Source organism: Marmota flaviventris, chromosome 14 (assembly GCF_047511675.1).
Source record: "Marmota flaviventris isolate mMarFla1 chromosome 14, mMarFla1.hap1, whole genome shotgun sequence".
Taxonomy (NCBI): Eukaryota; Metazoa; Chordata; class Mammalia; order Rodentia; family Sciuridae; genus Marmota; species Marmota flaviventris.
In genome coordinates, this window is record NC_092511.1 from 34,878,289 (window position 1) to 34,905,931 (window position 27,643).

General features: G+C 34.8%; 1 protein-coding gene and 1 non-coding gene across 2 annotated transcripts in view; one reads left to right on the plus strand and one right to left on the minus strand.

Annotated features, from left to right (window-relative positions):
- Positions 1-296: 296 nt before the first annotated feature.
- The window catches only part of Lrpprc (leucine rich pentatricopeptide repeat containing), a 107,164-nt gene continuing 79,817 nt past the window's right edge, over positions 297-27,643 (minus strand). The window contains exons 28-38 of the mRNA XM_027934474.2: positions 23,190-23,332; positions 22,993-23,104; positions 19,916-20,042; positions 14,345-14,433; positions 10,149-10,350; positions 8,077-8,216; positions 7,841-7,956; positions 5,366-5,440; positions 2,933-3,017; positions 1,195-1,337; positions 297-454 (exon numbers count right to left, since the gene is read on the minus strand). Coding sequence (XP_027790275.2) covers positions 398-454; positions 1,195-1,337; positions 2,933-3,017; positions 5,366-5,440; positions 7,841-7,956; positions 8,077-8,216; positions 10,149-10,350; positions 14,345-14,433; positions 19,916-20,042; positions 22,993-23,104; positions 23,190-23,332 — 1,289 coding nt within the window. The 3' untranslated portion in view covers positions 297-397. The remainder of the gene's footprint in view (positions 455-1,194; positions 1,338-2,932; positions 3,018-5,365; positions 5,441-7,840; positions 7,957-8,076; positions 8,217-10,148; positions 10,351-14,344; positions 14,434-19,915; positions 20,043-22,992; positions 23,105-23,189; positions 23,333-27,643) is intronic.
- Positions 25,886-25,958, plus strand: Trnav-cac (transfer RNA valine (anticodon CAC)). The gene has a single exon. It is a non-coding gene; the product is annotated as a tRNA-Val (tRNA).

Genomic DNA, 27,643 nt, shown 5'->3' on the forward strand with positions numbered 1-27,643 from the left:
TTAAGAGGCTCACTGAGCATCATTTTATTCAAATCTTTCAGATAAATACTAATAAACAAGACTTCAATAAAAGAATAATATTTTTATGAAAGTAATAAATTTAATAGAGCGGAGTAACTGGAGTCAAATGAGAAAAGATCCCTGAAAAATTATGACTTCATACCAAAGAAGCCTTAAAAGAAAATAGATTTATATTGTACACCGAAAATTAAAAAGGACTAGCAACAAAGTGTACTCAGTTATTGTCAATAAGGTGCTGACCATCATACATTACAATAAAAGATACATAAACAAAGTAATTTTTCATTTATTTATTTTTTCCTGTCAAGTACATCTTAAAAATACATTTAGACACAGGATCACAAATACACACAAAACAAAGCAGTGACTGTTCATTTCATGAAGGGGTTTCCTTTGATTCCTTTAGCTGCTTTATATAAAATTCAAAGCTTTCCTGTTATGGAGAAAAAAAGGGAGAAGAATTACTGACAAAGTCAACAGCAAGAACTGATGGTACTGAACTTGAGAGTCACAAGCACTGCCTTTGTGGTGGCCAAGACTGCCCAGCCCATGGCCATCAGGCCTATGGCCAACTGGTCTCTGAAGCTTTGGTGCATCTTCCTGTTTATAAAATGATAAATTCAGAGTTAAAGTCAGCACCAGGAGCCTCTGCATGCACAGGCCTGTGTCTGCAGGTATTCATTTATACCTGGGCAGGGAGGGTTAAAGAGTTTCAAATGAATATAGTGTGGTGACTTTCAGTTCAATGATCTCACAAAATGGAATTCTGTATATGTAGTAATAGAGAAAACCAAATTTATTAAATAAAAAAATAAAAACTTAAAAGAAACTTTTAACAGTGGCAATAACAGGCCTGGCTAATGAAATACTAGCCATTAAATTCTACTTTAAGTACAAATGATGAGAGAACTGCCCAGGAACATATGATAAGCTCAGGCCACAGGGAAGGTCTGGGCAGATCTCTACCTAAACCTCAGAGCCAGAGGGCTTTGCACCAACCCCCACCCCAGCCAAAGCCATTGCTCATTCCCTGGAGCCCTCCCTCAGGGGTTCTTCACAGAGAACTAATCCTCATGTAATTAAGTATTCAACTTTTTTTTTTTTTAACACATTCTTATGAGGCATACATAAATCTGTAGAGGTATTTTCTCCCCTTAATTAAGAAATACTCACAGGGGGCTCAGTGAAAGGGACAGGTTCTCCAGCATGCTTCAGCAAAACCGCATAACGTTTTAGAAACAGATCATTCAACTTTATGTTCTTTGCAGTCAAACGTTCATAGAGTGCTTTAGCTGATGCAACATCTTTGTCCAAGACTAACCAAGTTAAAGGAAAAAAAAGTTATTAGTCATAGGTAAAAAGTGTTCCCTTTGCACCAGAACACTCTGCCACTGGGGATTCTGGGATCCCTCTATCAAATGAACACCTTCAGCAAGTTGCCACCTGCTATTCCCACCAACTCTGAGCTTCCTCACTGCTCTTCCCTACTCTGCCAGCAATGCTCACTGTGAAGAAGGAAAAGGACAAACGTGGACCTATTTAAAGGCCTTTAGAATAACATTAATGGTATCAGGTGCTTTGGTTATTACACTATTCTGAAGACCCGAGATAATTAAAATGGCCACAGATTGTAAGTTCTCAATTATAAATAGGATGTGAAAAGTGTTTTGATCAATCCATGGCTCTCCCAAAAGAGAATGCGGATAAACAGCTCCCCAGCACTCAGTTGGACCAGATCCTCTAAGTTTGGATGAAGTCAATTTCCTCCATGTAAATCCCTCCTTGTGTAAATCCCCTGTTTCCTCTCCAAAGGCCCATGTCCTTTTCCTACTGCTGACAGAGCTCTAGCTCCTCTCTAGGAAGCTGCTTAAAGAAAACTAGTGTTTTCCTTTCCTTTGCCTGTTTAGATGTGTCCATCTACAACTAAAAAATATATATATATATATTAATTTAGTAGTAACAAATAAAAGTGTTTCATACATTTGACACTATTTCATGTTAATTTCTGGAAATTCAAGGTTTGTGATTATAGCTCTATTTTGAAACATAGCATGTTCCCTCATAAGGATGGAAAAACAAGAGAACCCAGTTTACTAATTCAGCTTGTCGGGTCGGTTGCCCTGACAAAAAGAAAGTCAACAAAGCAATTCTTTCTTTATTCCAAGTCTCCAATGAACAAACCAGTAGGTGGCAGATGGAAAGGTAATCATGATTTAGAAATGCTAACATTTATATTCATTAGCGAGGGTACCTTAGACTGGTTTCCGTTCACATGCTTATCTGGCAACAAGGGAACAATCTGGTTAAAAGACTGAAATTTCAACCAGGACTTCAGGTAAACCTTGGGCTGCTGTTTAGCTAAGGGGTCTGTTACTTCAAAAGAACAGGTAGGCAGGTGGAGGGGTACTGAAGGAGCAAGAAGACAATGCAAGAGACGGTCTCAAATTTAGACCTCCTTCATGCTCCCTTTCCAGGTGTAGGGATCAGGGGAGACTGACCTGTTTCTAATATGTAAGTACAAGTGAATTTCCAGGTCTCTCCAGGAACCTGTGATCTAACTCAATATATGTGGGCTGCTCTGAACATGCTGATACTCTGTTAAAGTTATATGAATAGTTTCATATTCTTACAGTTTAAAAACATAGGGGCTGGGTTGTGGCTCAGTGGTAGAGCACATGCCTATCATGTGCGAGGTACTGGATTCAATCCTTAGCACCACATAAAAATAAATAAAAATGAAGGTATAGTGTCCATCTACAACTAAAAAATATATATATTAAAAAAAAAATTCCAGAGCTAGCAAATGACTTATATCATCAGTAATTACCTGATTTCTAGGAGTACTGCCTTTTAGCTGAAGACTTATTTACTATGCTACAAATATTAAAATTATATGATTAGATTTTATTACCATAGCTTTTCATGGTAGAAGAGTATGCTTCCTCCTTTTCACTTAATTCAGGAATCAATTCTAATAAAGACGTCAGAACTGGTGCCTATGAAATTAAATACAGGTAACATTATCACAAATTCAAAAGAACAGTGTAATCAGTAGGACCATTGATATATCAATACTGTATCAGAAAATCTATACAATAATTACAACAAAACTTCTGACTCAATTTAATGGACTATTTCCCCTTCTATCTCAACATTTGATGTTGATTTGATAATTTACAGCCAAAACAAACCATCATTTTTCAAAAGTTAATGGAATTCCATTTACACTTTTATATTTTCTAAAATATCTAAATATAATATTATCTATCTGAATGTAATATTTTTAACATCTGAAGATTGTTTATTAACCATATCAAAAAGTTATAAGATCTCAAGTGTGGAAGAGATAACAGCTGTATTTTTAGGTACAAATATTTTTGATGAAATGTGAAGAATTCTGGCAAATCTTCTGAAGTTTTCTCCACTGCTACATGAAGAGAACACTACTGGGGTCTCACTGGAATTTTTATTTGATCCGATGGAGGAGGATGTAGCCTCAACTAGATATTATTTATTTCCTGTAGAAAATCCAGACCTGCCCCACCCCAAAGAAAAGCCAACTACTAGCACTTCTAGATGACTCCAATGCTGCTGACTGTCCCAGTGAGGAACTTTACATAAGTTTATGCCCTGTTTCCACCTTACCAGAGGTTAAATTGGCTTAACCATTCTACTTCAAACAGACGGACAGTGTAACTGGTTGGCATTTAGATTTTCTGATACAGTATTCCTTTTGGCATGTTTTTTCAGTCATTCCACACCTAGACCTGCATTTCTTCTGGACTTCTTAATTTGGCCCAGTCCCACATGTGGACTAACAAGTGCTTTTTAGATTCTTACACTTTTTCTTATTGCTGTTTTGTAGTGCTGGGGATTAAACCCAGGGCCTTGTGTGCGCCAAGTATGTGCTCTACTACTGAGCCACAACCTCAGCCCAGATTTTTATACTATTTTAATAACAAATTTTAAAAGTTTGAAAGGAATTTCTTTAAAAGGAAAAGGGGCATAACTAAATATTTTCTATAATTTGTTTATGGTATATAAATACATGAGCCAGAGTTAAAAAGTGAAATTAAATGAAGTTTTTAAAAAGTGTGTGTACTTGGGGAAAGTGTGTAGAAAAGAAGGAAAACTAGGGGGCTGGGGCTGTAGCTCAGAGGCAGAGCACTTGCCTAGCATGTGAGAGGCACTGGGTTCGATCCTCAGCACCAAATAAGAATGAAACAAATAAAATAAAGGCATGCTGTCCATCTACAGAATAAATAAATAAATAAATAATAATAAAAAAAAAGAAGGAAAACTAGACCTCCTCGTCTAGCTTTGAAACGCCAACAAATACCAAAATAAACTAAGAATGGGGCTCGTGGTACTCAACATATTAAATTAGATGCAAATTTTTAAAACCAGATTTTTTTATTTTTCCTTTAACATTAAAAATATAATTGAGGGGCTGGGGTTGTGGCTCAGTAGTAGAGCATTTGCCTAGCACATGTGAGGCACTAGGTTCTATCCTCAGCATCACATAAAAATAAATTAAAATAAAGGTATTGTGTCCATTTTTTTTTTTTTAATAAATTTTGAGGGCTGAAGTTGTGGCTCAGTGGTAGAGCATTTGCCTAGCATGTGTGAGGCCCCGGGTTCAATCCTCAGCACCACATAAAAATAAATAAAGGCATTGTGGCCAACTACATACATACATAAACAAATAAATAAATAAATTTTGAGCCAGGTGTGGTGGTGATCACCTCTAATCCCAGGAGCTCAGAGGCTAAGGTTTGTGTTAAGCACCCCTGGGTTCAATCCCTGGTACCCTCCCTGCCCCCGCAAAAAAGTATTTTGATTCTGTAACACTTACACACACCCCTTTCACAGTTTAAACAACTACCAAAGGGAACATTAATTTTGGAGACCACATCAGTTTTAAAGCCAACGGCGCATGGACCTGGTAGTTTATACCTGATAAATGGTCAGGAGAGCCACCTGATATAGGCACTGCTGACGTCGGCCTCGCTTGGCAGTGCTTCTGCATTATTAAATGTACCAAGGAGACCTAAGCAATACAATTTTTATCTTCCATTCCTAACAGTCCTTTCTTGAGCTCTCTATGCACAACTACAAGAACAAAGAATTCACTGCATGAACTTGTTTTTCATTTCCAGCACAACTAAGGAGTCAGGACCAACTCTGTATCGACATCCTAAAGAATTAGCAAATACAGGCAGGGAAAGTCTTCAGTCTCGAAGATATTTTTAGGTAAGATCCTGAACCAACAAGCTTTTATGTTAAACCATGAGGAAGTCTGTCTTACAGCATCACTGATTTGTTAACAAGTAAATCACAGTACCGTTCCTGGTTTCTGAGAACTCCTGATACAGAATAGTGACAAAATTGAGGTTTGTTCAGCAATTGCTCCACATCTCTGAAAATTAAAACATTATTCAGTAAGTGCAGGTTTTTGATAAACAAGCAGATCAAGGTGAATATTTCCAATTAAGAAAGTTCACAATAATACAGTAGTATATCATTACCACCAGGAAGGCCTCATAGTCGACTATTTTTTTTTTAAAGGTGAGAAAAAAGAAAACAAGTGCAAGTTATGCCAAGCTTTGGCGAAAGCTGTCCTTGGCACTGGAAGTATAAAGTTTGTTTAAAAAGAAAAGGGAAAAATTAAACTAATGCTTCAACAACCACAGAACAAGGTTTAGGACTGCAAAGAAAGAGGAAAAAAAGAAACACTATTCCTCTCCAATTATACTGCCAAGCATTCACAAGTGAGCTAGGGATCATAAGGTTAATTATACATTTAATAAGGTGTCAGGGAGATAACTGCTCGTTTCTTTATAAAAATTAAAATGTACAAAGCAAGTTCTCTTTAAAGTATAATTACCTACACTTACGCATACAAAAGGACTGATTTCAATCTCTCTATTTTATAAAAGGCTTTCATTGCAATAGACAGCCAGTGCTTGAGAAAGAGACAAAAGTTAAACTCAAAAAAAAAGTTTATATGACAGACCAGATAAATCAAGTGTCTATCCAATCTTAGATGCTATAGTCAAATCAAATATGGCAAGACAATATTTTAGTTTACACTCATCATAGATGTCATTCTTTTAAGTTTCTCAAAGCACATTGCTCTTCCAAAGCTTTAAAACACTGTCAATATTAAAACGAATAGTATAAAAAGAACTTTTGGGGACACATGGAACATTTACATTATAAACCGATGTTTTCGACATCTGTGAATAAAGTGTTCTTTGCTAAAGTAAGAATACTCTTTTATTGTTTGACAAGCAGGTAAAGGATGGGTAAGGGCTTATCATCTGGAACCTCAGTCTACTGAGGGGATGCCAATGAAGACGCTGCTGCCACATCAACACTCAGCCATTTCAGGAGCCCCTGCCAGGTGAGGCTGCCGAGGGTAAAGGGAACTCTGAGGGCAGCAGGCCACAGCCTGGCTGTCATGAAGGTTATAGCTCAGAACAAGATGGCAGAGGAGGTACCAAGTGCCATTTTCTAACACAATCACAAGAATGTGTTAAGTTGAAGGAATACCATCACTTTGATTAGATATTTATGAAGTAGGTGTTTAGATACATAAACATGAAGACAAAGCATAGAGTATATTCCTTTCAAGATAGACCTTTAAACACTAATTGCAGCACGCTAAAATAATGAGAAGATTCTTTATAAAATCCCTACCTATCATAAATTGCCTTTTCAAAAAAAAGGGGGGCGAGGGGTGGGGGGGAGAGTAAAAGAGCCAAACCAAGCTAATCAGAATTCCTCTCTGTTCAGAAACAAAAGCAAAAGCCCTAGAAGCAGCACCAATTTCATTTTTTTATTCAACTGTTAAACTGGAGAAAAATTTTTGCAGGCATTTCTTTTCAAAATGGCTTGGCTGTACTGTCAGATTAGATGAACTTTAAAGATCAAAACTGGAGCTTCAAGCAAATGGGTACAGTTTTTACCTTCTCTATCTCCGACTTAAGGTATCTTGCAGCTGGTAACAATGTAAGTGAATATAATACTATTTACTATCAGAAATTGGTTCCAGGCCTCAATCTGACACAGGGAGTCTACACAAACACAGCCGCTGGCGGGATCACGGTGGCTGTTTGACTGCCACCTGCTGGGAAGGGCTCCCCAGCGGTGCCTGTTTGTGTACACTGCCAGTGGCAGCTCTGATCACCCACAGTTCTGTCGCACTTGGCGCAGCTTTATATTTAGTGTAGTTAAAGTGGCATGAATGCAGTTGTCTCCTTCCCTGAAGATTGCTAATTTAACTGAGAGTGCGGGCCACAGAGACCTGCATTTGTCATTTAATGTGTCTGTGACACACAAGTGAATAGAAAGCAAATTCAACTCTTAATAAACCTTGAATAAGGCACTGAGAATGTTTGAGTATTCAAGTGAGAAGCTGTACTTGAAAAGCAAACATTTCCTACTTTTTGTTTGCAAACTGTGTTGCCATGGTGATACACAGTATTTAGAGCATTAGAGAAATTAAAATGAGAGATCAAAGGAATGGACGTTTTGCATCACCTATCTGCACAGAAACATTTGTCTTTAAATAATTTCAGCAAAACCCATCTTTCCCATCCCAAACCTTCTTTTAATTATACAGATATTCCTAGTTTTCAAAACCAGCAACCTACAACCTACGATCCATCTCCTTGTCATGCAACCTTGATTCACAATGAATTCAAATGTTCTAGCAGCACCACAGTTTGTTTCTAGTATTCCTCCATACACACATCTAGTGACTTCAGTTCACTTCTCACAAGCTGCAAGCCTCACCAGCTCCATGAGTCATTACCTGTAGGAGAGCTCTGGCGTCATCCACCTTGCCCGAACCCACAAGCTGAAGGAAAAGATCGGTGACAGGTTTATAAACTGCAAACTGATTGGCCAATCTCTCTGCCATGATGCTTACTGGAAAACAGGTAAGAAAAATCTTGTTAAAACAGGGGTATGACTCATCCAAAGATATTTGGTCCAGTTTTACTGGAGAAAAAGTGCTTCTGTATTCGTTCACAAAAACAACCAACTTACACTTTTCAACTGCTGGTTCTATCTGCTCCTCTATTACCTTTCTGAATAAATATGCCAAGCCAAAGTACTGAGGTTCTATGGTTTGATTCCCTGAAGTAAGCATATTTTCAATGTTTTCTATGGCAACATCTATGTTATGGCTGTAAAAGGAAGCAAAACAAATTGAAAAGAAATATTTGCTTTTGTATTAATATTGCAGTCAGTATCAGCACAAGAACTTACTTTTAGATTAGCTCATGCAAACACTTTAGGAAACAAAAGGAAATACATTTATAATTAAACAGATTTCATAAACCACATGCAAGTTAAATCTACTCATGATTTGATACCAAAGGCAATCACCGAGAGGTTCATGCTATAGTAGTTACATATTTTACTTCACAGTAGTTAAAAAATAGTTGCTTATTTTAAAATTCTGCTCTAGGGACAAGATCAAACAACTATAGAAGAATTAATTAGGATAACTTTCTTAAATATTTGATTTTATAGCTCTTTGGCTGTATAATGAAAATTTAAGTTTAACTGCTCTAATTTTCACTTTATAACCCACAACTGGTCACTACTACATGAGGTAAAGACAATATATGGCATCTCAAGATTTTTAAAGATGCTGACCATGTCTTCAAAAGGTATATTTTCATAATCTATAAATTTCCTTTTCTTGGGCACTATACATTTGGAAAATACTAAAATTCTCAGAAAAAAAATAAGAAAAAAAAATTAACTATATGGTCTTATTAAGCAAATTATGAGAAAATATACGCTATTTTTGTGGTTAAGGTGGTCTACATTTGATAATGTTATGATAAGGCACTTCAAATAATCTTATGTTGAAATTAATACTTTAAAAAATAGAACTTGGGGGCTGGGGTTGTAGCTCAGTGGCAGAGCATTTGCCTCGCATGTGTGAGGCACTGGGTTTGATCCTAAGCACCATATAAAAATAAACAAATAAAGACATTCTGTTCTCCTACAACTACAAAAATTAAAAAAATATATATATAACTCGGGTTGGGGTATAGCTCAGTTGGTAGGGTGCTTGCCTTGCGTGCACAAGGACCCAGCACCACAAACAAACAAAAAAACACCTCACTGACTAAAAACAAATATCCTGTTATAATATATTTGTCTCATAGGTTCCAGTTAATAGTGTCTAAAAATATAATCTCTGTATTTTATAAAACTGTTTATATGGTAACTTTAAAAAATTCATCCAACTGTTCCTTGAATAATTTCCTTGATCTTCTAACTTAATAAAATACAACTGTTTTTGCTCAAAGAAATGGGGAAGGAAAAACTCCAGCAAAAACATATATTTTAACATCACATGTTATGAAATGTACATAAGGTTAACTACTAAAGAACATTTCCCCCAAAAGGCAGTAAGAATGTCAATTCCATATTTATCCCTATGAATCTTTAATTTGAACAAAGTACTTTGCTAGTTAGGTCAATTTTAAAAAAGTCCTTACATAACTCTATAGTGGTGATTCTCATCAAGGACTCTCGAGATGGTGGTAAGAGAATCATATCTAAGTACTTCCCCTTCTTGTGGGTGTGTGTCTTGAAGGGGTGGATGGGTGAAGAGTATGGAAATGATTTTTTTTTTCTCTTTTTAGTGTTGGACATGGAACCCAAGGCCTTGTGCACACTAAGCGCCTAGTCCACCCCTGAGGTGCACCTCCAGCTCTAGAAATATATATTTCTAACAAGCTTGCTGGGTCTTGTTTCACAATATGCTAGCAGAGCATCGCTCTCAAGCATTGTTGACAAATGAATGAAGTCATTTTCACTTGTGTAAAGAAGTGTTTTGACAACAAGAGGCCTGGCATGAATATCTATATAAAATTAGAAAAGTTAGCAGCTGTAGAGTAAATTTTATGAATCTGATAACTGTTGTTTATTCTTTGTTTTAATTTAAAGATAAAATACTTTTTTCAACATATGATTACTTATAATAGGAAATAATCAGCAACAATAATCAGCACTGAAATTTCCAACATGGTTTCCAAAGGTCTAAAAAAGTTCTTAAAGGCAGTAGAGATAATTCAAGAAAGTTTGAAAGTACTTACTTCTTTATTTGTGCCAGAGCAATGTTATTGATGAAAACCATGTTGGAGAGTCCAATTGAGTCAAGTCCATTTACCATCTTCTGAATTGCTTCTATGCTTTGTATGTCACCCTTCAAGGCAAATGCCTGGATAAGGCGGGTCACTGACAATCTAGAAGGAATCTGCTTCAAATCCAAGGCTGTTTTCAGAGTTGTTAGAGCAGCTAAAATATAAGGGCAGAGGATGCAAATTTTCTTATATGATCCATATTGACTTAAATGTACTTTGAAAATATGAGCACCAAATGGCTATATACAAAAAGCTATGAATAATTTATTCTAGATTACAGAAAGTATTAATACTTCATGAGAAATCTTAAATAAAAAAAAACTAATTTGACTATCCGTAAAGTATTAGAGACCAGGGAAATTTCTTCTTTATGTCACAGAACACAATTATTATTGACAATGTGAATTTTATCCATTCAGGGATAAAATTTTGCATCTCATTCCAAGGAAATTGACAAGTTCAGAAAAGTACAAATAAGGAAAAATTTTAAAAATTAAAGAGTTTCCAAAAATATGTAACTTCTACCTAAATTCATATATTTTCAGATTTTATTAACTCAAAGATTACATTATTATCAAAAACATTTAATATCTCAAAGATGCTTCCTTGAAAATGAGTTTTTCTGTTTCAAACAAGATCAACCTCATAGGAACAGTCAAACTTTCACATTAACAGATTTCTTTTATATGATTAGACACCTGTGGGTATTTTCTTACATTCAGTTTTCAAATAAAACAAAGCTCATTCAAGTCTTATGGCTACAACCAATGGGTTTTTTTTTTTAAATGCAGAGAATCACAATTACAAGTACTCGATGATGAATAAATATGAAATATCCTTCTAATTTACTGACTCATGTGCAAGTGTTGTGAAGTTCAGGTATTAAATAAAGTGATAACTGAAAGGAGATGCAATAGCAGCATAACAACCACCCTACCAAAGAAAACTTCATGGCTTTATAGCAATTACAGCAATGCAACCTAGACAAAACCAAGCTCTCAAAGCAGCTCTCTGAATAAGAACAGCTTATCTTTCACAGAGGAATGGGAAAGGGTAATAATTAAACAGTCTATTAAAAAAATACAGTAAAAGACATGAGTTTAGTATTTATTACTGAATATACTATTATACCAAATCTATAAATAATTTTAATCAGTGACTCTGAAATAGGGAAAGGGGAAAATATGTAATTTAAAAATCATATGCAATATAGGAAACAAAAATGTTTTTATATTATTAAAAATAAAAATTACAGAAAATAAGCTTAAGGTTACCTTGTTAACTGGTGGTCTACAGATAATCAAGTTCAAGTATTCTTTTTAAAAAAAAAAAAAATATTTATTTATTTCTTGTAGTTGTACACAATCACTTTATTTTATTTATTTATTTTTACGTGGTGGCTGAGGATCAAACCAGGGACTGAACCCGGGACCTTGCATGTGCAAGGCAAGCGCTCTACCACTGAGCCACATCCCCAGCCCCTCTTTTTTTCCCTTCAGTACTGGAGATTGAACCCAGGACCTCATGCATTCTAGGCAAGCACTCTTACCACTGAGCGACATTTCCAGCCCAAGTATTCTTAGTACGTAAGTATATTGTAAGTTAGGGAGGTTCTTAACACCAGTGGATCAAAATAAAAACAAAAATAAGATTAATGATAGTGACTATGGTAACTCAAAATTATTGAGCATTTATTATGATAGCTGAGCATTTACTGCATACTAGGCACAATATTAAGAAACTACACTCACAACTACCCTTATGAGGCAAGTACCAACTTTACATATGAGCTGCTGAAGCAGAAAATTGAAACATTTTCCCAAGGTCAAAGTGATATCACTTTAGATACCAACTTGAGTCTAACCACCCCAGATGCTGCACCTATGGATACATGAGTAGAGAGGTGAGCAGAATAGATCATTTTGTGTTTATTCAAAGGGAGCATGAGACCTCATGACCTAAATCTCATTCTCACATAGAACTGTAGAGCAAATGACTTAAAAAAGACACCAAAAATGATATCCACCCACATTCCTACCCCAAAGACTTTTCTCAGTATTATTCAATTCCATCATTTACTCACTCACTAGTAATACTCAATATATTGTAAAGATGCCATGATATCAGTTTTTAATATTTTACAAGCATTATTAGCTTATAAAATTATAGTAGGATTTGTCTTTATTATTATTATTTTTTTATTACTGCCTTAGATTGGGTTTATTTAAAAAAAACCTGAAAGAGAGAAAGGCAGAAGAACAGAAGGGGTCTTTAAAACTTGGGGGCTTTCACTGATAATGGAGCAAAATGTAGAGATAGAAACAAGGCCAACATGATTCCCCATCCTTGCCAATGATCACTTTACTCCAACAAGTGGTTAGTGTATGGTCAGGCTGGGAGTCAGGGCTGGGGGTGGGGGTTGCATTGGGTGGAGGATGTTCTCTTCTCAGATATCCTCCATTTGAGTTGAATAGCTGGGAAGAATAGATGAGAAATTATACCATGCACTTTCTATAGTTTTCATGGGGCACCTAACATATTAATAAAGGATAGCAGTCAAGTTAGGGGCTGTCATGGTGGCTCAGTGGTAGAGCGCTTGCCTTGCATGTTCGAGACCCTGGGTTCGATCCTCAGCACCACATAAGAATAAATAAGTGAAATAAAGGTATTGTTTCCAACTACAACTAAAAAATAAATATTTAAAACAACAACAACAAAAGGATAGCAGTCAAGTTAAACTTGGGTCAGATTCAACCCACAAATGAATCTCTGAAATTAAAATTAATAGATGGTTTGTTTAAGGTTTGGGATGCAGCTCAGTTATAGAGCGCTTGCCTACAATATTACGTGTGAGACCCTGTGTTTAATCCTTAGTACTATAATATAAACACACAAAAAAAGTTTTATCCTTTATTCCTATAGAAAAGTAGCTATTTACAACAATGAGCTTATTTATATGGGGAACAATTTTCATTTTTCAATGTATTTAAGTTGTTAATCCAAAATTTTAATAAGCCCTACTCTACTCAATTACAATTTAAGGCTGTCCAAAAAGACTATGTTGATGGGGGCCCTGCCTGTGGAATGCTAGGGTGGAAATTTTGGAAAGGGAGAAATCACCACTTACATATTCAGTGCTAATCAACTAGGGAAATGGCTAAAGACCAGCATGTTTGTGTATTACAAGCAATGCCAACTTTCAGAGATGCAAAATATTTTATAAACATGCAAGCCAGGAAGAACACTGCTATTACAGACTAGGGAAGAAACCTGTAACATTTAATAAGAACTTTTTACCCCAATCTTAAAAGATCTCCTATGTGAGTTTTGTTCTATTAGTAAAATTGTAATATTACTGTATTGACTAAAATTCAAATGTGAAACTTAATGTGAAAAGCTACTTACCTAAATTTAAGAGAGTCATCACTGTCCCACTTGGAAGCTCATTCAAAAGCCCTCCACATCCAAATCCAGCTCAATGCAAACCATCTACCAAACCACCAGCCCCCAAGCCAACCCTCTCCAAAATCATCTCCACGTCTCTTGTGTTACCCTTTTAATATTCATTTATAAATTCTAAACTTCAAACAAATACCATATTTTATTGCTGTTGATATTATGAACTATTAAAAAAGTGTTAGATTAAGTTTTAAAAATCAATATTATAATCATTTAGTGCACAATCCCACAAATTTAACACTCAATTTAACTCATTTGCTATCTCACACACAACCAACACAATACGCAAGAAACAACTGCTGGGAATTGTTTCAGACACCCGAAAGTATGTTAATTTCCAAAGCAAAATGACTTGTGCTGTGAATTTTAACGCACTTGAAAGCCTGTACTTTCTCTCGTTCTGGAACACAAATTTTGCATGTCTGAAGAGCTGTGATTCATCTTAAGAAAACCCATCTTGTGTTAAATGGAATGGAAACTGGACTAAGTGGTCAAATGACAAGTACATTCATATTCAAGCTGTATTATAAATGCATGTACAGTAATTTACGTCTCTCAGCTACCACAAAAGGCTCTTGATAAGCAGGTAATTTGCTAAATGGACTCCTTTATCCAAGTATTCGAAGGGCGTTACAAGAAAAATCTGCAGAGGCATTAATGTGACGTAAAGGTCAAGCATTGTGACATACCTTTCAAATAATCCCGCCTAACTTGCGTTATGATGAGGAGGCTGTTGGCAGCATCGTTCAGTGCGAAGCCCTTGATGTGGGTCTCAGCGCTAAAAGAAGCAGACATTTAGAAAGGAATTACTGACATGCTTCTGATACGATAATAAATGGTTGAGCACCAAGGTGAAATTATAAAAACTACTGTTCGTATGTTAAAAATATTGCTGCAAAATATCGACCTGGAGACAGCTTTTGTGTTATCCTGTCAATGGTTATAGAAGGATAATTTTTTTTTGCATTCTGACAGATGACAAAGTTGGAAATGAGCAACAAAAGAAACAAAGTACAAGATTTTTTTTAAACAATCGGTTCAGATTCTTGAATGCTGACATATTAGATGACTAAAATAACTGCATGCCCTGCATTGTTCCGCTGTATTCTAAGCTGGATACTTTTTCCTACATTCACCATAATTATAAAATGTAAAACTATTCTTCCTGCAACAAAAATGAACATTTATTTTCAGCACTGTATATTTTAAACATAAACTACAGCATATTACTAACCAACACCATATCATTTGGTTGATTAATTTTCAAATTTCTGTCATCTAGATACATAGAGTTCTTAAAGCTTTTAAACATACTGTAGAACCAAAACCGTTTAAATTTAAATTAAAATTTTCACACAACAACCCTATCCCAGTTTTAGACTTTAAGAAGAACCCTAACTTTTTAAAACTCAAGAGTTAAAAACTTAATGAAACAAACATACAAGATTAAAAAAACAAAAAGACAAACCCCCCCAAAAACAGAAATGACATCTATCTCTGGGTGTCTTTAATGCCTGGGGTTCATCACAGAATTAGGAAATCACCACAGGTCAAGGGGGCAAAAGCAATTGCTGCCATTTGCCTTACACCAATCTCAGTGGTCACCTCGCTCCCAGCCCTGCACAGAAGCCTCGAGCTGAGCAGATTGTGAGGAAAGCGGGGTCACTGCTAAATTATTCTCACCAATCTTAATAAAATCCTCCCCAAACACCAAAATACACCCATCCCCTCAGTCCCCTGTAGCCTCTGAGGTTCACCCCTGTGGTCCCTGGATGCAGGATTTTCTTATCCCCCAACCAATCCTCTTAAATCCCGCCAAAGCACCCATTGCTCAGTTTGACTTTTTCCCTTTGTCCCATCTGTCAAAGCTCCTAAATCAACAACTCATGCATGAGACTATAAATTATGTGAAATAAAGGATTTACTTCCTCAATCTGTGGCATGATTAAATAAAAATTAACTCACTCCTTATGCCAATATTATTACATTTATTATACCATATTTCCTTAAGAATATTCCCTAAGGTTCTAAAACCATGAGGTAACAAAACTTCTTTTAACTGATTGATGTGAAATACACTTTGAGGGTGTGAAAACCTCAAAACATGTAACATTCTTTTTTAATAATCTCTTCCTATCTTGGGAAGCTGCCTTTTCATTATAAATATGAAAGTAGAGCTAAGGATTAGAAAGAAAAATTCCCATGAGAGGAACTGACCAATTTCAACCAAAATATGTTCCAAACTGGTAAAAGGAGAAAAACTACAAAAAGTTACTGATAGAGATCTCTGCACTGCACTCATCCATACAATAAAAGAAATTTGATCATAATTCTGATTTTTTCCCCTAGAAACCAAATTTTCTGTGATGATGGGAAATATTCCTTATCTGTGCTACACAATACAGTTCGCCACTCACATGTGGCTGTACAGGACACTATGACAGAGGAACAGAAATAATAAAACCTAATTAACTTTAAATAACTTAAATTTAAACATGACTCTATATGGCTAGTGGCTACTGAACTGGACTGCACAGAATCCCGGACTTTTTTTTTTTTTTTTAAGAACTACCACAGGGGCTGGGGATGTGGCTCAAGTGGTAGCGCGCTTGCCTGGCATGTGTGTGGCCCGGGTTCGATCCTCAGCACCACATACAAACAAAGATGTTGTGTCTGCCGAAAAACTAAAATATAAATATTAAAAAAATTAAAAAAAAAAAAGAACTACCACAATAAAGAGGGAGAAATTGTAGCGGGAAGGGTATCAATCTTTAAAGTTATAATCAACTGCAAAAATTAATCTATCACAGAAAGTATTTCACATTAGATATTTCAAAGCAATGAAAATGGATTGTGCTTATATACAGGACATTACTCAGTGATTGTAATTTATATTACTCTGGATAACGAAAACTGGCTAATCCAGTAAAAATCATCAGTGATAGAATAGCATTATTTCCAGAAAGAATGAAATAGGAAGCTAGCAGCTACAAGAGAAAATTAAGAGCAATTCTCAAAAGATAAAGCAGGGCTGTTGTTACATGATTCTCAAATTCCTTAAGATTACCATTTAGTATTATCAGAGATTTAAAATAATTTATATCCCTTACTGCTCTCTGAATAAGCAGTTTTCCTTCCTTCCTTGAAACAATTCACTCTCATAAAATTTTTGAAACATGAGAAACTAAATAGAAGAAAGCTGGTTTTAAAAAAAATTTTCAAGGTAGCTATTACTGTTACTTTTGAGATGTTCCATTACTTGTTGGGAAGGTTAAATGACCTTGCCAATAAAACTGAAGAAATCTCATTAGAAGTCAAGTGCATCTGTAACACATTAAGAGTCAGCGAAGGAATTATCAAAACAAAGATGGCAGGAAAACTATTGCTCTTGAGATTGAACAAGTAGCATTATGTAGATAATTATCATGGATTGCTGTTCAGGGATTGAGAGCAAGACTGGCAGAATAATACTAGGGGGCACTGCCCCTTGCTACAGTAGCTCATATTGTTGCCAATATTACAATATAGTTGCCTATAAAAAAACAATTCCTTTTTACTCTGACCATTGATACTGAGCTGGAAGGGAAAGAGATGGTCCTAGTCTAGCATTGGCAATGAACTAGGACATGACTCCAGAGATGTTATATGACAGACTCTAGTAACATAATTAGCTGGAACTTGAACTTTTGCTTCTGAATCCCCAGTTCAAGGTTATTTTCAAAAGTTCCAAATGTATTTAAATGAAGTTATAATTCAACATCAATATAACACTTTATTGGTTTAAGGTCCAAGTTGATCTGAAGCTTTAGATCTTGGACTCAGAGCTACACGGAGAAGGAAGCTATAAATAATGGTGGTGTGAAGACGGCTAAAATAAAAGTGTTTTCAATTGTACAGAAAGTCTCACTTCTATGTGGAATCTAAATAGTCAAACTCAAGAGCAAAGAATAGAATGGCAGTTGGTAGGGGCTGGAAGGAGGGGAAATGGAGAGAGGATGGTTAAAGGGTGCAAAGCTTGTCACGTGAGGTAAGTTCTGGAACTCTACACACATTGCTTACAGCTAACAATACTGTATGATAAACTTTAAATTGTTAACAGGGTAGATCATCAGTATTCTTATACACAAAAAACCCCCAATAACAATAACAACAAAGGAGGGAGGAGATGAATATACTTATGGCCTTGATGGTGATGAAGGTTTTATGAGAATATACTTATTCCCAAACACACTCAGGTATATACATTAAACATATACATCTTTTTATATGTCAATTATATTCTAATATCTTTATGAAAACCTAGAAAGAGAAGGAAAGAAGATAAGCCTGTATTTTACAGACTGTGAATATAAGGGTTATACATAACTATCTTATAAAAGTCAGTGTCTTTCAAACTTATTATGTCAAGATTCATAGTAGGACTATAGAAAGAAATGATGTTTTATACTACATCGCAGTACACTACTATACAGAATGCTATATACATGCTATATAGCTATATACATGCCCATAAAACTGAAATCAACATTTCACAAAATGCTATCTTCACTAAATGAAGTGCTTTGATATTTTCCAGTCTATTTCATTTAAAAAAGAAAAATGCTGATTCTGTCCCACTAGATTTCATGAGCCACTAACTGATTGCAATTGCAGTCTGGAAAATATTCTAGGATTCTGAATGAGCACCCACCCTAAGAGGCAAGAATATGTTTAAATCTCTGTTTTCCAATCTCATCTCATGAATGTTTTAAGTATATTCTATAATATACTTACATGTGATACGTTACTACAAGTATTAAGGGTGTGTAACCAAAATGTTAGAGACACATGATTCCTAAATCACCCAGGGAGCTTAGTAAAATGCACATTCCTGTGCCTTGACACCCTAGCAGTTGCCCACCTTTGTGGTGGGATGTGGGGAATCTTTTTATGCTGCCAGAGTAAGGGCCACTGTTCCAGAACAAACCCAAAAAGAACGAAAAAAAAAAAAATTTTTTTTAGTTGTATTTTTAGGACCATTCTCAACACTAAACGGTTTTGTTTTATCTCCTCACTTTAATACCTAATTCTCAACATAAAAAGCTCCTTTTTTTTTTCTGTCTTTCCAAATCACCACTGTTTCAGAACACCTTTGATTATGGGATAGTTTTATAGTAATTTTTTGAGAAAAGTAACTTTAAAAGATAGTCCTCCCAACCCCTTGCCTTCAGTGGTTATAGATGACAGGATACATTTTTCGAAATGTACCAAAACACAAACCCTAGGAATAGACCCACCAAGCATAACTTTAACAACACTGAAATTAACACTAGGTTTCCTAGTGACTTGAAAGAATGGCAAGCATCAATTTTCTATTCAGAATTCTATATTCCAAAAGTGATATGACTTAAAAAATTTTGTAGGTAAAAATTGGTTGAGAGTTTACTTCAGAATCTCTAAATGGTATATTAGGGAAAAGTTCTCTTTTCCATTGAAAATAAACTACTGACCCATCAACATGCTTATGTTTCAAGGCAGGTGATTTTCAATTCCTCCCTTCTAGACTGTTTTTTTATTTATTAATCAAAGTTTTCAAGATAGTAACTTGGGGATAAGATAACATCAGTTAGTTACCAGATACACCAGTATGAAACCTTTCTTCTTATTTTGATTAGCAAAGTATTTTCATCTAGGGGATTAGCCCAAGAGACAAAACCACTGCTAGCACCAAAGAGATTTTTCTTTCAAAAATCCAAAACCAAACCAAAAAATCCATTACTGGTAATGGTATAGAAAATGTTTTGAGAACCTATATTTTCCTTCAGTTTCTCTAAGTTATTTAATGTAAAACTTATTGTCTGGAAGAAAAACCAAGGCTCAGAGATGGCTCAAAGTTTCCCCCAAATCAAGGTGCTTTCAAGTAACATTCAAACCCTCATCTTTCAAGCCCTTTGTATCTTCATTACAACAGGCTGCTCTTATTACAAAAAAAAAAAAAAAAAAATCTATGGAATTAGTTGCTGAACAAGAAAAAAAATTACTTTTATGTACATGGATGTCTAAAATGAGCTGTGGGCATACAAAGAAAATAAAATGTACTATGTGTGGGTAATAATGGTTACATTTTTTATGGGATAAAAAAACATACAATGGAGTTAGCATTTCTTACGATCTTTATGGGTAACTAAGGCTAAATAAGCAATTGCTACTAAACCATGTAAAAACAATCTTAATTGTAGTCAATATTTTTTAAAGCAAAAGTTTAACAGAATGATACTTACAAATCTTTAACTTGCATTGCCTGTGGAAAACTATCCTTTGACAACAGTAATTGTATTAGTTTGTTGTAAGTTTCACTGCTAAATACAATGTTTTGCCTTTGTGCTTTCAGGAAGATATTATATGCATCTATGAGAGAAAAAAAAATAAGATGACATTATTCTGAATTGGCCAAAAGGAAGGGGAAAACGAAAGTCCTAAGCCCATATATTTCTTTTTAAATACTTATCTACCATTATAATTCTATAGAGATACATGCTGATGGCACAAGCAGATATCATCATTCTTCAAATCTTTTAAAGCCAAATTTCAGTTGTGGAAACACATATTGGTTTTCTTTTAAAACTATTTTTTTCATACTAGCTTTCTTCAGTCAATAAATTATGTTCTTGCCAATAAAAATGAGAAATAGCTCTCCTGAATTTGCCAAAAGATGATACGAGTTTCAAAATAAACTGCAAAATGTGTGTTAAAGTCCAAATAAACCAGAGGTATAATTTAGATTGAGGGGAGCAAAAGATTCATTTTAAAGCAATCTTTAATCTATAAGTGGGTGGTTACAATGGTTAACATTTCAGCACAATAGCATTAAAGTGAATATAGCCTATAATTCTAAAATTAGGAGATCAAATTATTTGGCTACGACAGGACTTATACAAAAACATACAATTTTCAAATATACAGATATCTAACAAGTAAACTAGGCAACATTTGTTTGACTGATTAACAGTTTTATTTCACTTGTTCACAATAACTGTCAGTGAATGAAAAGATGTTACCAAAAGAGAAGTAACTACACTTTTCAGTCACTTACTTTTCTGAAATAAAATTGCCTGGCTATAAACAGCCAACTGAAACTACAATCCATTCCCTTGTGTATATAAACACATCAAAATAGAGGGAGAGCATAACTCAACTATCAGGTACGGCCTTCTATGCACATAAGGCTCAACATAAAGACACAGAGAACATGGAATCGAGGAATGGATAAGATGCTCATGCTCAGAAGAACATTCTATGCTATCTAAGGTTTCTAAACAGGCAAAAACTATAATGCTTTTATGTACAAGCCAGGAGTGTGTGCATTATTTCCTTAACTAAACTGAAGTGGCAGTGTCAAAAACTTACTTCTCTCTTCATGTTAAACTGGAAGGAAAAAAAGGGAAACCAGGGATGACATATTTCTATGTGCATCTTAACTAAGGAGAACAATTTGGGTGAGTGAAATTAACTGTGGTACAAGTTAATAAAATTTTAAGCAAGCCTTCCAAAGAATAACCCTTGTTGCCATTCAATTACCAACTGCTTTATACTTGTATGTGCTAGGGCACTGGCAAAAGTAGAAAGCAAAAACGCACAGATAAGCAAGAAGGAATTCTACTATTATCACAACTTTGCTACTGGTATGACAATCACAATATACCCTTAAGAACTTTCAGAAAAATACTAATATGAACATTCCACTTTCAAAGCATTTATATCTTACTAAGCATTCAAACCCTGATACTTTAAAAAAAGTATTTAGAACCTCTGAATTAACAGAATAAAATTAGTTGATGAATAACTGCATTATGATAACTAGTTTTATGTATTCACTTAAAAACATTTTTAAAAGGCTATATATGAATGTTTCAGACTCTCATTTTAGTCAGATCAAAATTTCACCAGAATATTTACATAGTATTGACTGACAATTTTATATTTAGCTTTAATAGACACATGGTAAAAGAGTCAAGGATGACAGACTGAGTAAGAAGCAAAGGAAAAAAATTCAAGGAATAAAAATGTTTTACTTTGGATAACAGATATTCTCTAGATGATTAGTTTATTCTTACTTCAGAAAGATTATGCCAGTGTCACCAAATTTCTAGTTAAGGAAACTAAGTAGGGCTATGAATTTCTAAATTGAGTGTTTTCTACTGAATAGAGTCCCAAGCTGTCAATACTAAAATGAAACAAACAAACCCCAAATCTGCTATATTTATTTTTTTAATAGAGTATCACAAAACATACTTGAAATCCACCCCAAAATTGAAGAAATTAAAACATTCCATGGGAAGAAATTAACAAAAATAAGAGTAATATATAATTTGGAAAGGATATAAAGAAGTCTAAATGAATAGAGATGCCTTCAGGAAAGTTTACTAATAGAAAAAGGGGGGAAATAACAAGTAAAAGGACTTTAACCTTCAGAGATTGCTTGATCACTTCAACACATGCTAATATGGTAGTTAAGGCTCTAGTTATGTTTTCGTTTTCACATAAAAATCATATTTGTCCTCCCAAATTGTGACCATGTTATTTTCAAAGTGTAGTCAGGTACCACATGACAACATTTTTGTTGACAACACTGCACAGCCTAGGAACACTGATGACATCTTTAGTTTGCGTGAGTACACTCATGATGTCTGCACAACCAAGACCACATTTCTCAGAACATGTCCATGTTAGGGACACATGATTATAATCATTGATAAAAATGTACATTGACAACAGTTTTTATTAAGAAAAAGTCAAACCTATAGAAAAGTATAAAGAACGGAATCATGAACTGCATTACCTACATTTAATAATTATTAATATTTGGCCAGATTTGCTTTCTTTGTTCTTTAAGGCTTAAAAACGATTACAGAAATCTTTGTTGTTTTTTTTTAAAATCCCTCAATACTTCATGTGAATCTCAAGAACATTGCCTAAAAAGTATAATAACATTATCATATCTAATAAAAATAAGAGCAATTCCTGAGTATTACCCACTACTCAATCAATACTTAAATTCTCCTAGGGCTGGGGTGTGGCTCAGTGACAGAGCTCCTGCTTACCTTGAGCAAGACCCTGGATTTGACCCTCAGCAATGCAAAAAAAAAAAAAAAAAAAAAGCAGAACAAAAAATACTCCATAAAAAAAACAAAAACCAAAAAAAAAAACAATAACAACAACAAACCTTAAGTTCTCCCAATTGTGTCCAAATGAGAAAAATAATATATAAAAGTTCTATCCCTGACCTAGACTACCTCTAGCTCACTGGGCTTAGACGTCATGCTGTTAGTAGAAACAAGATTGCAGTGGTTATGTTTACCTCTGTTCCTCTTCAATCGGCAGGAGTTCAACAAATCTTTCTCTATATTAGTTTCCACAGGTGAGGGTGATGAAGAATTAGTCAGGGAATGTTTATCATCTTCATACCACATCTTTAAAACAAAATTATTCGGTAAAGCAAAAACTGTAACTACAGTTATCTTTTTGGTATAAAAGCTGATGCTAAAAGCAAATTACCTCAGGAACATCAAATGGAACTTCCTGGTTACTGTTTTTAAGGATTTCTGCTAATAATCTTAATGTCTTCTCACGAGGAATAACATTTTCTTCTTGCATTTTATTCCAGGCAGCATCAGCTCTTTGCCAGTCACCATTTGCTTCTGCAGAATTTGATTAAACAGAAAATAATAAAGATCTTAAACAGAATTCATGAAAATCTTCAGAACTTGTTCTGAATTTATTCCAAATACTGCCTTTACGGAGACGAACCAAAAGTGATTGTGGACCAAAAGCAAGGACTTTTTTCTGTATACATTTCTGAACCTTTTGAATTACAAATCACTAAAACAATCTTACCTGTTAAGATCCCTTGTTTTTATTAAAGACTGAAAATTATGTTGATAAAAAGTTTGTTTTTATAGTAACTGAGGAATTGACCATTGCCAAAATCCATATCAGAAACAAGTAATAATTCAACCATGCCCTTTGGTGTTTGTAAATATGGTAAACACATGTTCAATATCTAGTTCACAATTGTGGATCTGAAATGACTGAAAGCATTCAAATGAATGACTTTGCTTTACAAATGACAAATCTATAAACCCTTTTTACTTAGCTGAGACAAACTGTCTCCTCTTCTATTGCCATGAAGAATCTCTGATAGCGTGTGATATGTTTTCTTAGATATCTTATCTCAATAGGTAATGCAATCAAGACTATATTTTTTTAATTTTATAATTTTATTTTATTTATTTATTTTTATGTGGTGCTGAGGATCAAACCCAGGGCCTCACACGTGCTAGGCGAGCGCTCTACCACTGAGCCACAACCCCAGCCCCAAGACTAGACAAGAAGTCTGTTGGAAAGGACATACACAAATTCTTTCACACTGAAAAACATGGTTCCTCTTAGGTGGTGACCCAGTTTTCACAAACAGCAAAATCAAAGGAAATACACTGTTTTAGATGTCTTTTTAAAAAGCTTTTCTGACAGGGACCAGCTTTATGAAGGGGTTTGCGCTGGAACACAAACACTTCAGAAAACATGAATATATGTGATCCATAGTCTATTAGAGGAATTATTAAAAAACGCCAAAACAAATAAAAATTTCCTAGGACCTCCCCACCCTCGGGATAAAAAAACAGAAAAACCCTAAGCTTTTTGATAACTAATGACTCCTAGAAATAAAAAATTCTGAGAAAAAGCAAAATATACTTAGATTCCATTAGAAATCAGAAATCAGCAATAAAGAAAAAGGTAAAAATATGAGTAGGAAAATTTCCCTGGGTCATACGTAAACTGCAAACTACATTTTTCTAAGTATCATTCCCCATAAAATAAAGATTCCAGGTCTGGAGATGGGAATTATGAAACAAAAGCCTGGACAGTGAAAGAACTATCAAAGACTAATGCGATATGCATCAGACAACATAGGAACCAGTGGAAGGGGTTCCCACTGTCCAAAAATGACATAATTTGAAGACTAAAAAGAATAATGACTATACTGGGTGTGATGGAGCACACTTTAATTCTAGTAACTCTGGAGGTTAAGACAGGAAGATCACAAGTTTAAGGCTAGTCTGGGCAACTTAGGGTTGAGTGCCTCTAGGATCATTCCCCAGTACATGGGAGGCGAGAGGGAGGTAATAACGAAAACACAGATGTATATATTTTAAAAATCCATGAATTCATTAAAAAAAAAATCACTTGTCAACTTTGGTTGTTTCAAGGACATCTGTACATAAGTTAGTAATTAATAGAAGAATAAGCAAGTATTTGTCCATTCTTATGAATTTATTTCATATCATTAAGTAAAAGAAGTCTGTTGGATATAAAAAATGTAAAGTGCAAAACAATCTCAATGTAAAATAATTAACATAATAGATGCATATGTAAGTAAATTTATGAATATAAATTAAATGTAGAGAGAGGGAACTGGAAGGATGGACAATTGACAAAAGTTACCTCTGAGGCAGGGAGTTTGGAGCTGCAAGTGAACACAATGGCATTTTCACTGTTAGCTATTAGCATTCAATCTTTAATACTTACGAACATATTCATTTTACTAGTGTAATAATAGAGGGGGGAAAAGACTGCCCAGTGTGAAAATAAATGTCAATGGCTATACATATTTGATGAAATAACATAAAAATAACTCTGAGGTAGAATAAATGCTGAGGTCATACATTTTCAAAAAATAGATTTAAAGACATTTTGGGGGGTGGTAGGGGAGTGTGGTACCAGGGATTGAACTCAGGACACTCAACCCAGCCCCATTTTGTATTTTATTTAGAGATAGGGTCTCACTGAGTTGCTTAGCACCTCACAATTGCTGAGGCTGGCTTTGAACTTGTAATCTTCTTGCCTCAGCCTCCAGAAACAGTGGAATTACAGGTATGCACCAATGCACCCAGCAGATTTAAAGAATTCTTAAAGCAAAGTGTTAAGGCAGCTGTATTTTTGAATGGAGTACTTTATGTATACAAAGAATAAACTCATCTTTATTTTGTATATGCAAAGAATAAATTAAAGAACTTAGATCATAAGAAAATGTTAAAGACTGACATAGTTTCGTGAGTTGTTGGCTGTGTAAATGACTGAGCTCTATCTTTGTTTTGTGCATGTTTCTGTAATAGGTAGTAAGTAGTTCACAACAAAATCGAGTGTGTATACAAAAATAGTACAAAAGGCACTATTTAAAATAGTACATGGCTGGGGATATAGCTTAGTTGGTAGAGTGCTTGCCTCACATGCATAAGGCCCTGGGTTCAATCCCCAGCACCCCCTGCAAAAAAAAAAAAAAAGGTACAAAAGGCACTATTTTAAAATAAAGGAAAGTTGCTTTTCAACAAATACTCCCAAGTCCCAAGGACAGGGGAAGAAGCTCAGTGGACAGTGCTTGCCTAGTATGCATGAGGCCCTGGATTTGATCTTCAATATCAGAAAAGAAAAAGAAAAACAAATACTTCAAGTAACTGACACAACCCCTTTCAGAGGCTAAAATCATAACATGAAAAAGAACAGCTCATAAAATATTTTCGTAGGTCAAACAAATTATTTTTTCAGGAAAATATTAATTTTTCAAGTATAATAATACATTTTATATATTATTCCATACCATGTATAGCTTTTCTAATATACTGTGTCCATGTAACAATATTTAGGTTGTAATCCAAGTCAGAGGGCAAAACAAATAAGGGGCTACAAAAGAGGAGTTTGCTTTTTCTTCAGAAAGAAAAGGATAAGGGCTATTACAACCAGATAATCTACTTATGGCAATACAGAAGGTGGGAAGCATAAAAACAGGGTTGAAAAGTATACTTCCCAGTAAGGTTTCCTAAAACAGATTCCCGATGAGCTCCTTTGACCACTGGCTCCTATTCAGAGCAAGAAAAAACTGGAGGCACGTATCTAACAGAACAGATAGGAGGAATCAAGGAGAAGAAAATGATTTGATAACTCAGAGACTGCCTATTCCTCGAGGGAATTTTCTTTTTTCTTTGTTTTGTTTGTTTTAGCAACAATAAAAACTCAACTGAGTAAAAATTTGTATGTGTGGTCTGCCGCCCCTGGGCCTGCCCAGGACTCTTGCCTCACCTCACATTCTAACACCCCACTTTCCCAGGGGAGCACTAACTTTATATCTTCAGGGTTGTTACATCTGAATATAAAAATCAGTATATTGGATTTTTTAAAAAAGTTTGCATAAATTACAAATTTAACCATAAGATAATTCTTTAAAATGAAACAGAAATGGGTGGAAAAGTGAATTAGCATCCTAAGAGTCTAAAACAAGCTTTTTATTTTACACATTCACCTATGTTACATTATATCACCATTGTAATTCTTAAAACTTTGGCTTCAATGTAAAGTGTGTGCTTCGAATCAACCAAAAATTGTAATGTTCATTTTAAAGTAAGTCATATTTTATTTAAATCATCAAGAAGTAAGATAAAGCTTCCAATGATAAAAAGGGACGGTAAAACTCCCAAATGTGTATAGTGGTATAAATATATGAGGGCAATATTTGGTAAAAGAAGTCAAAATTTTCAGAAATCACATTCACTTCTTACCCTTAAGTATATATACTAAGAATTTAGCCATACAGAAACAATTAAGGGTATAAACAACGATATAAACACATAGATGAGTAATGTGCTATTGTTTTATAACATGGAAAACTGAAATTTATTCACATGCCAAGCAAAAGGGGACTGATTGACTAAGTTCTAGCATATCTATTCAGTATATTAGTTGTTTGTAGATGATTAATAAAAATGCTTATAAAATATAACTGAGTAAAAAATATCATTTTAGGGGCTGGAGATATGGCTCAAGTAGTAGCACGCTCGCCTGGCATGCGTGAGGCACTAGGTTCGATCCTCAGCACCACATAAGAATAAAATATTGTGTCCATCTAAAAAGCTAAAAAATAAATATTTAAAAAAATATAATTTTAAAGAAACCATTTT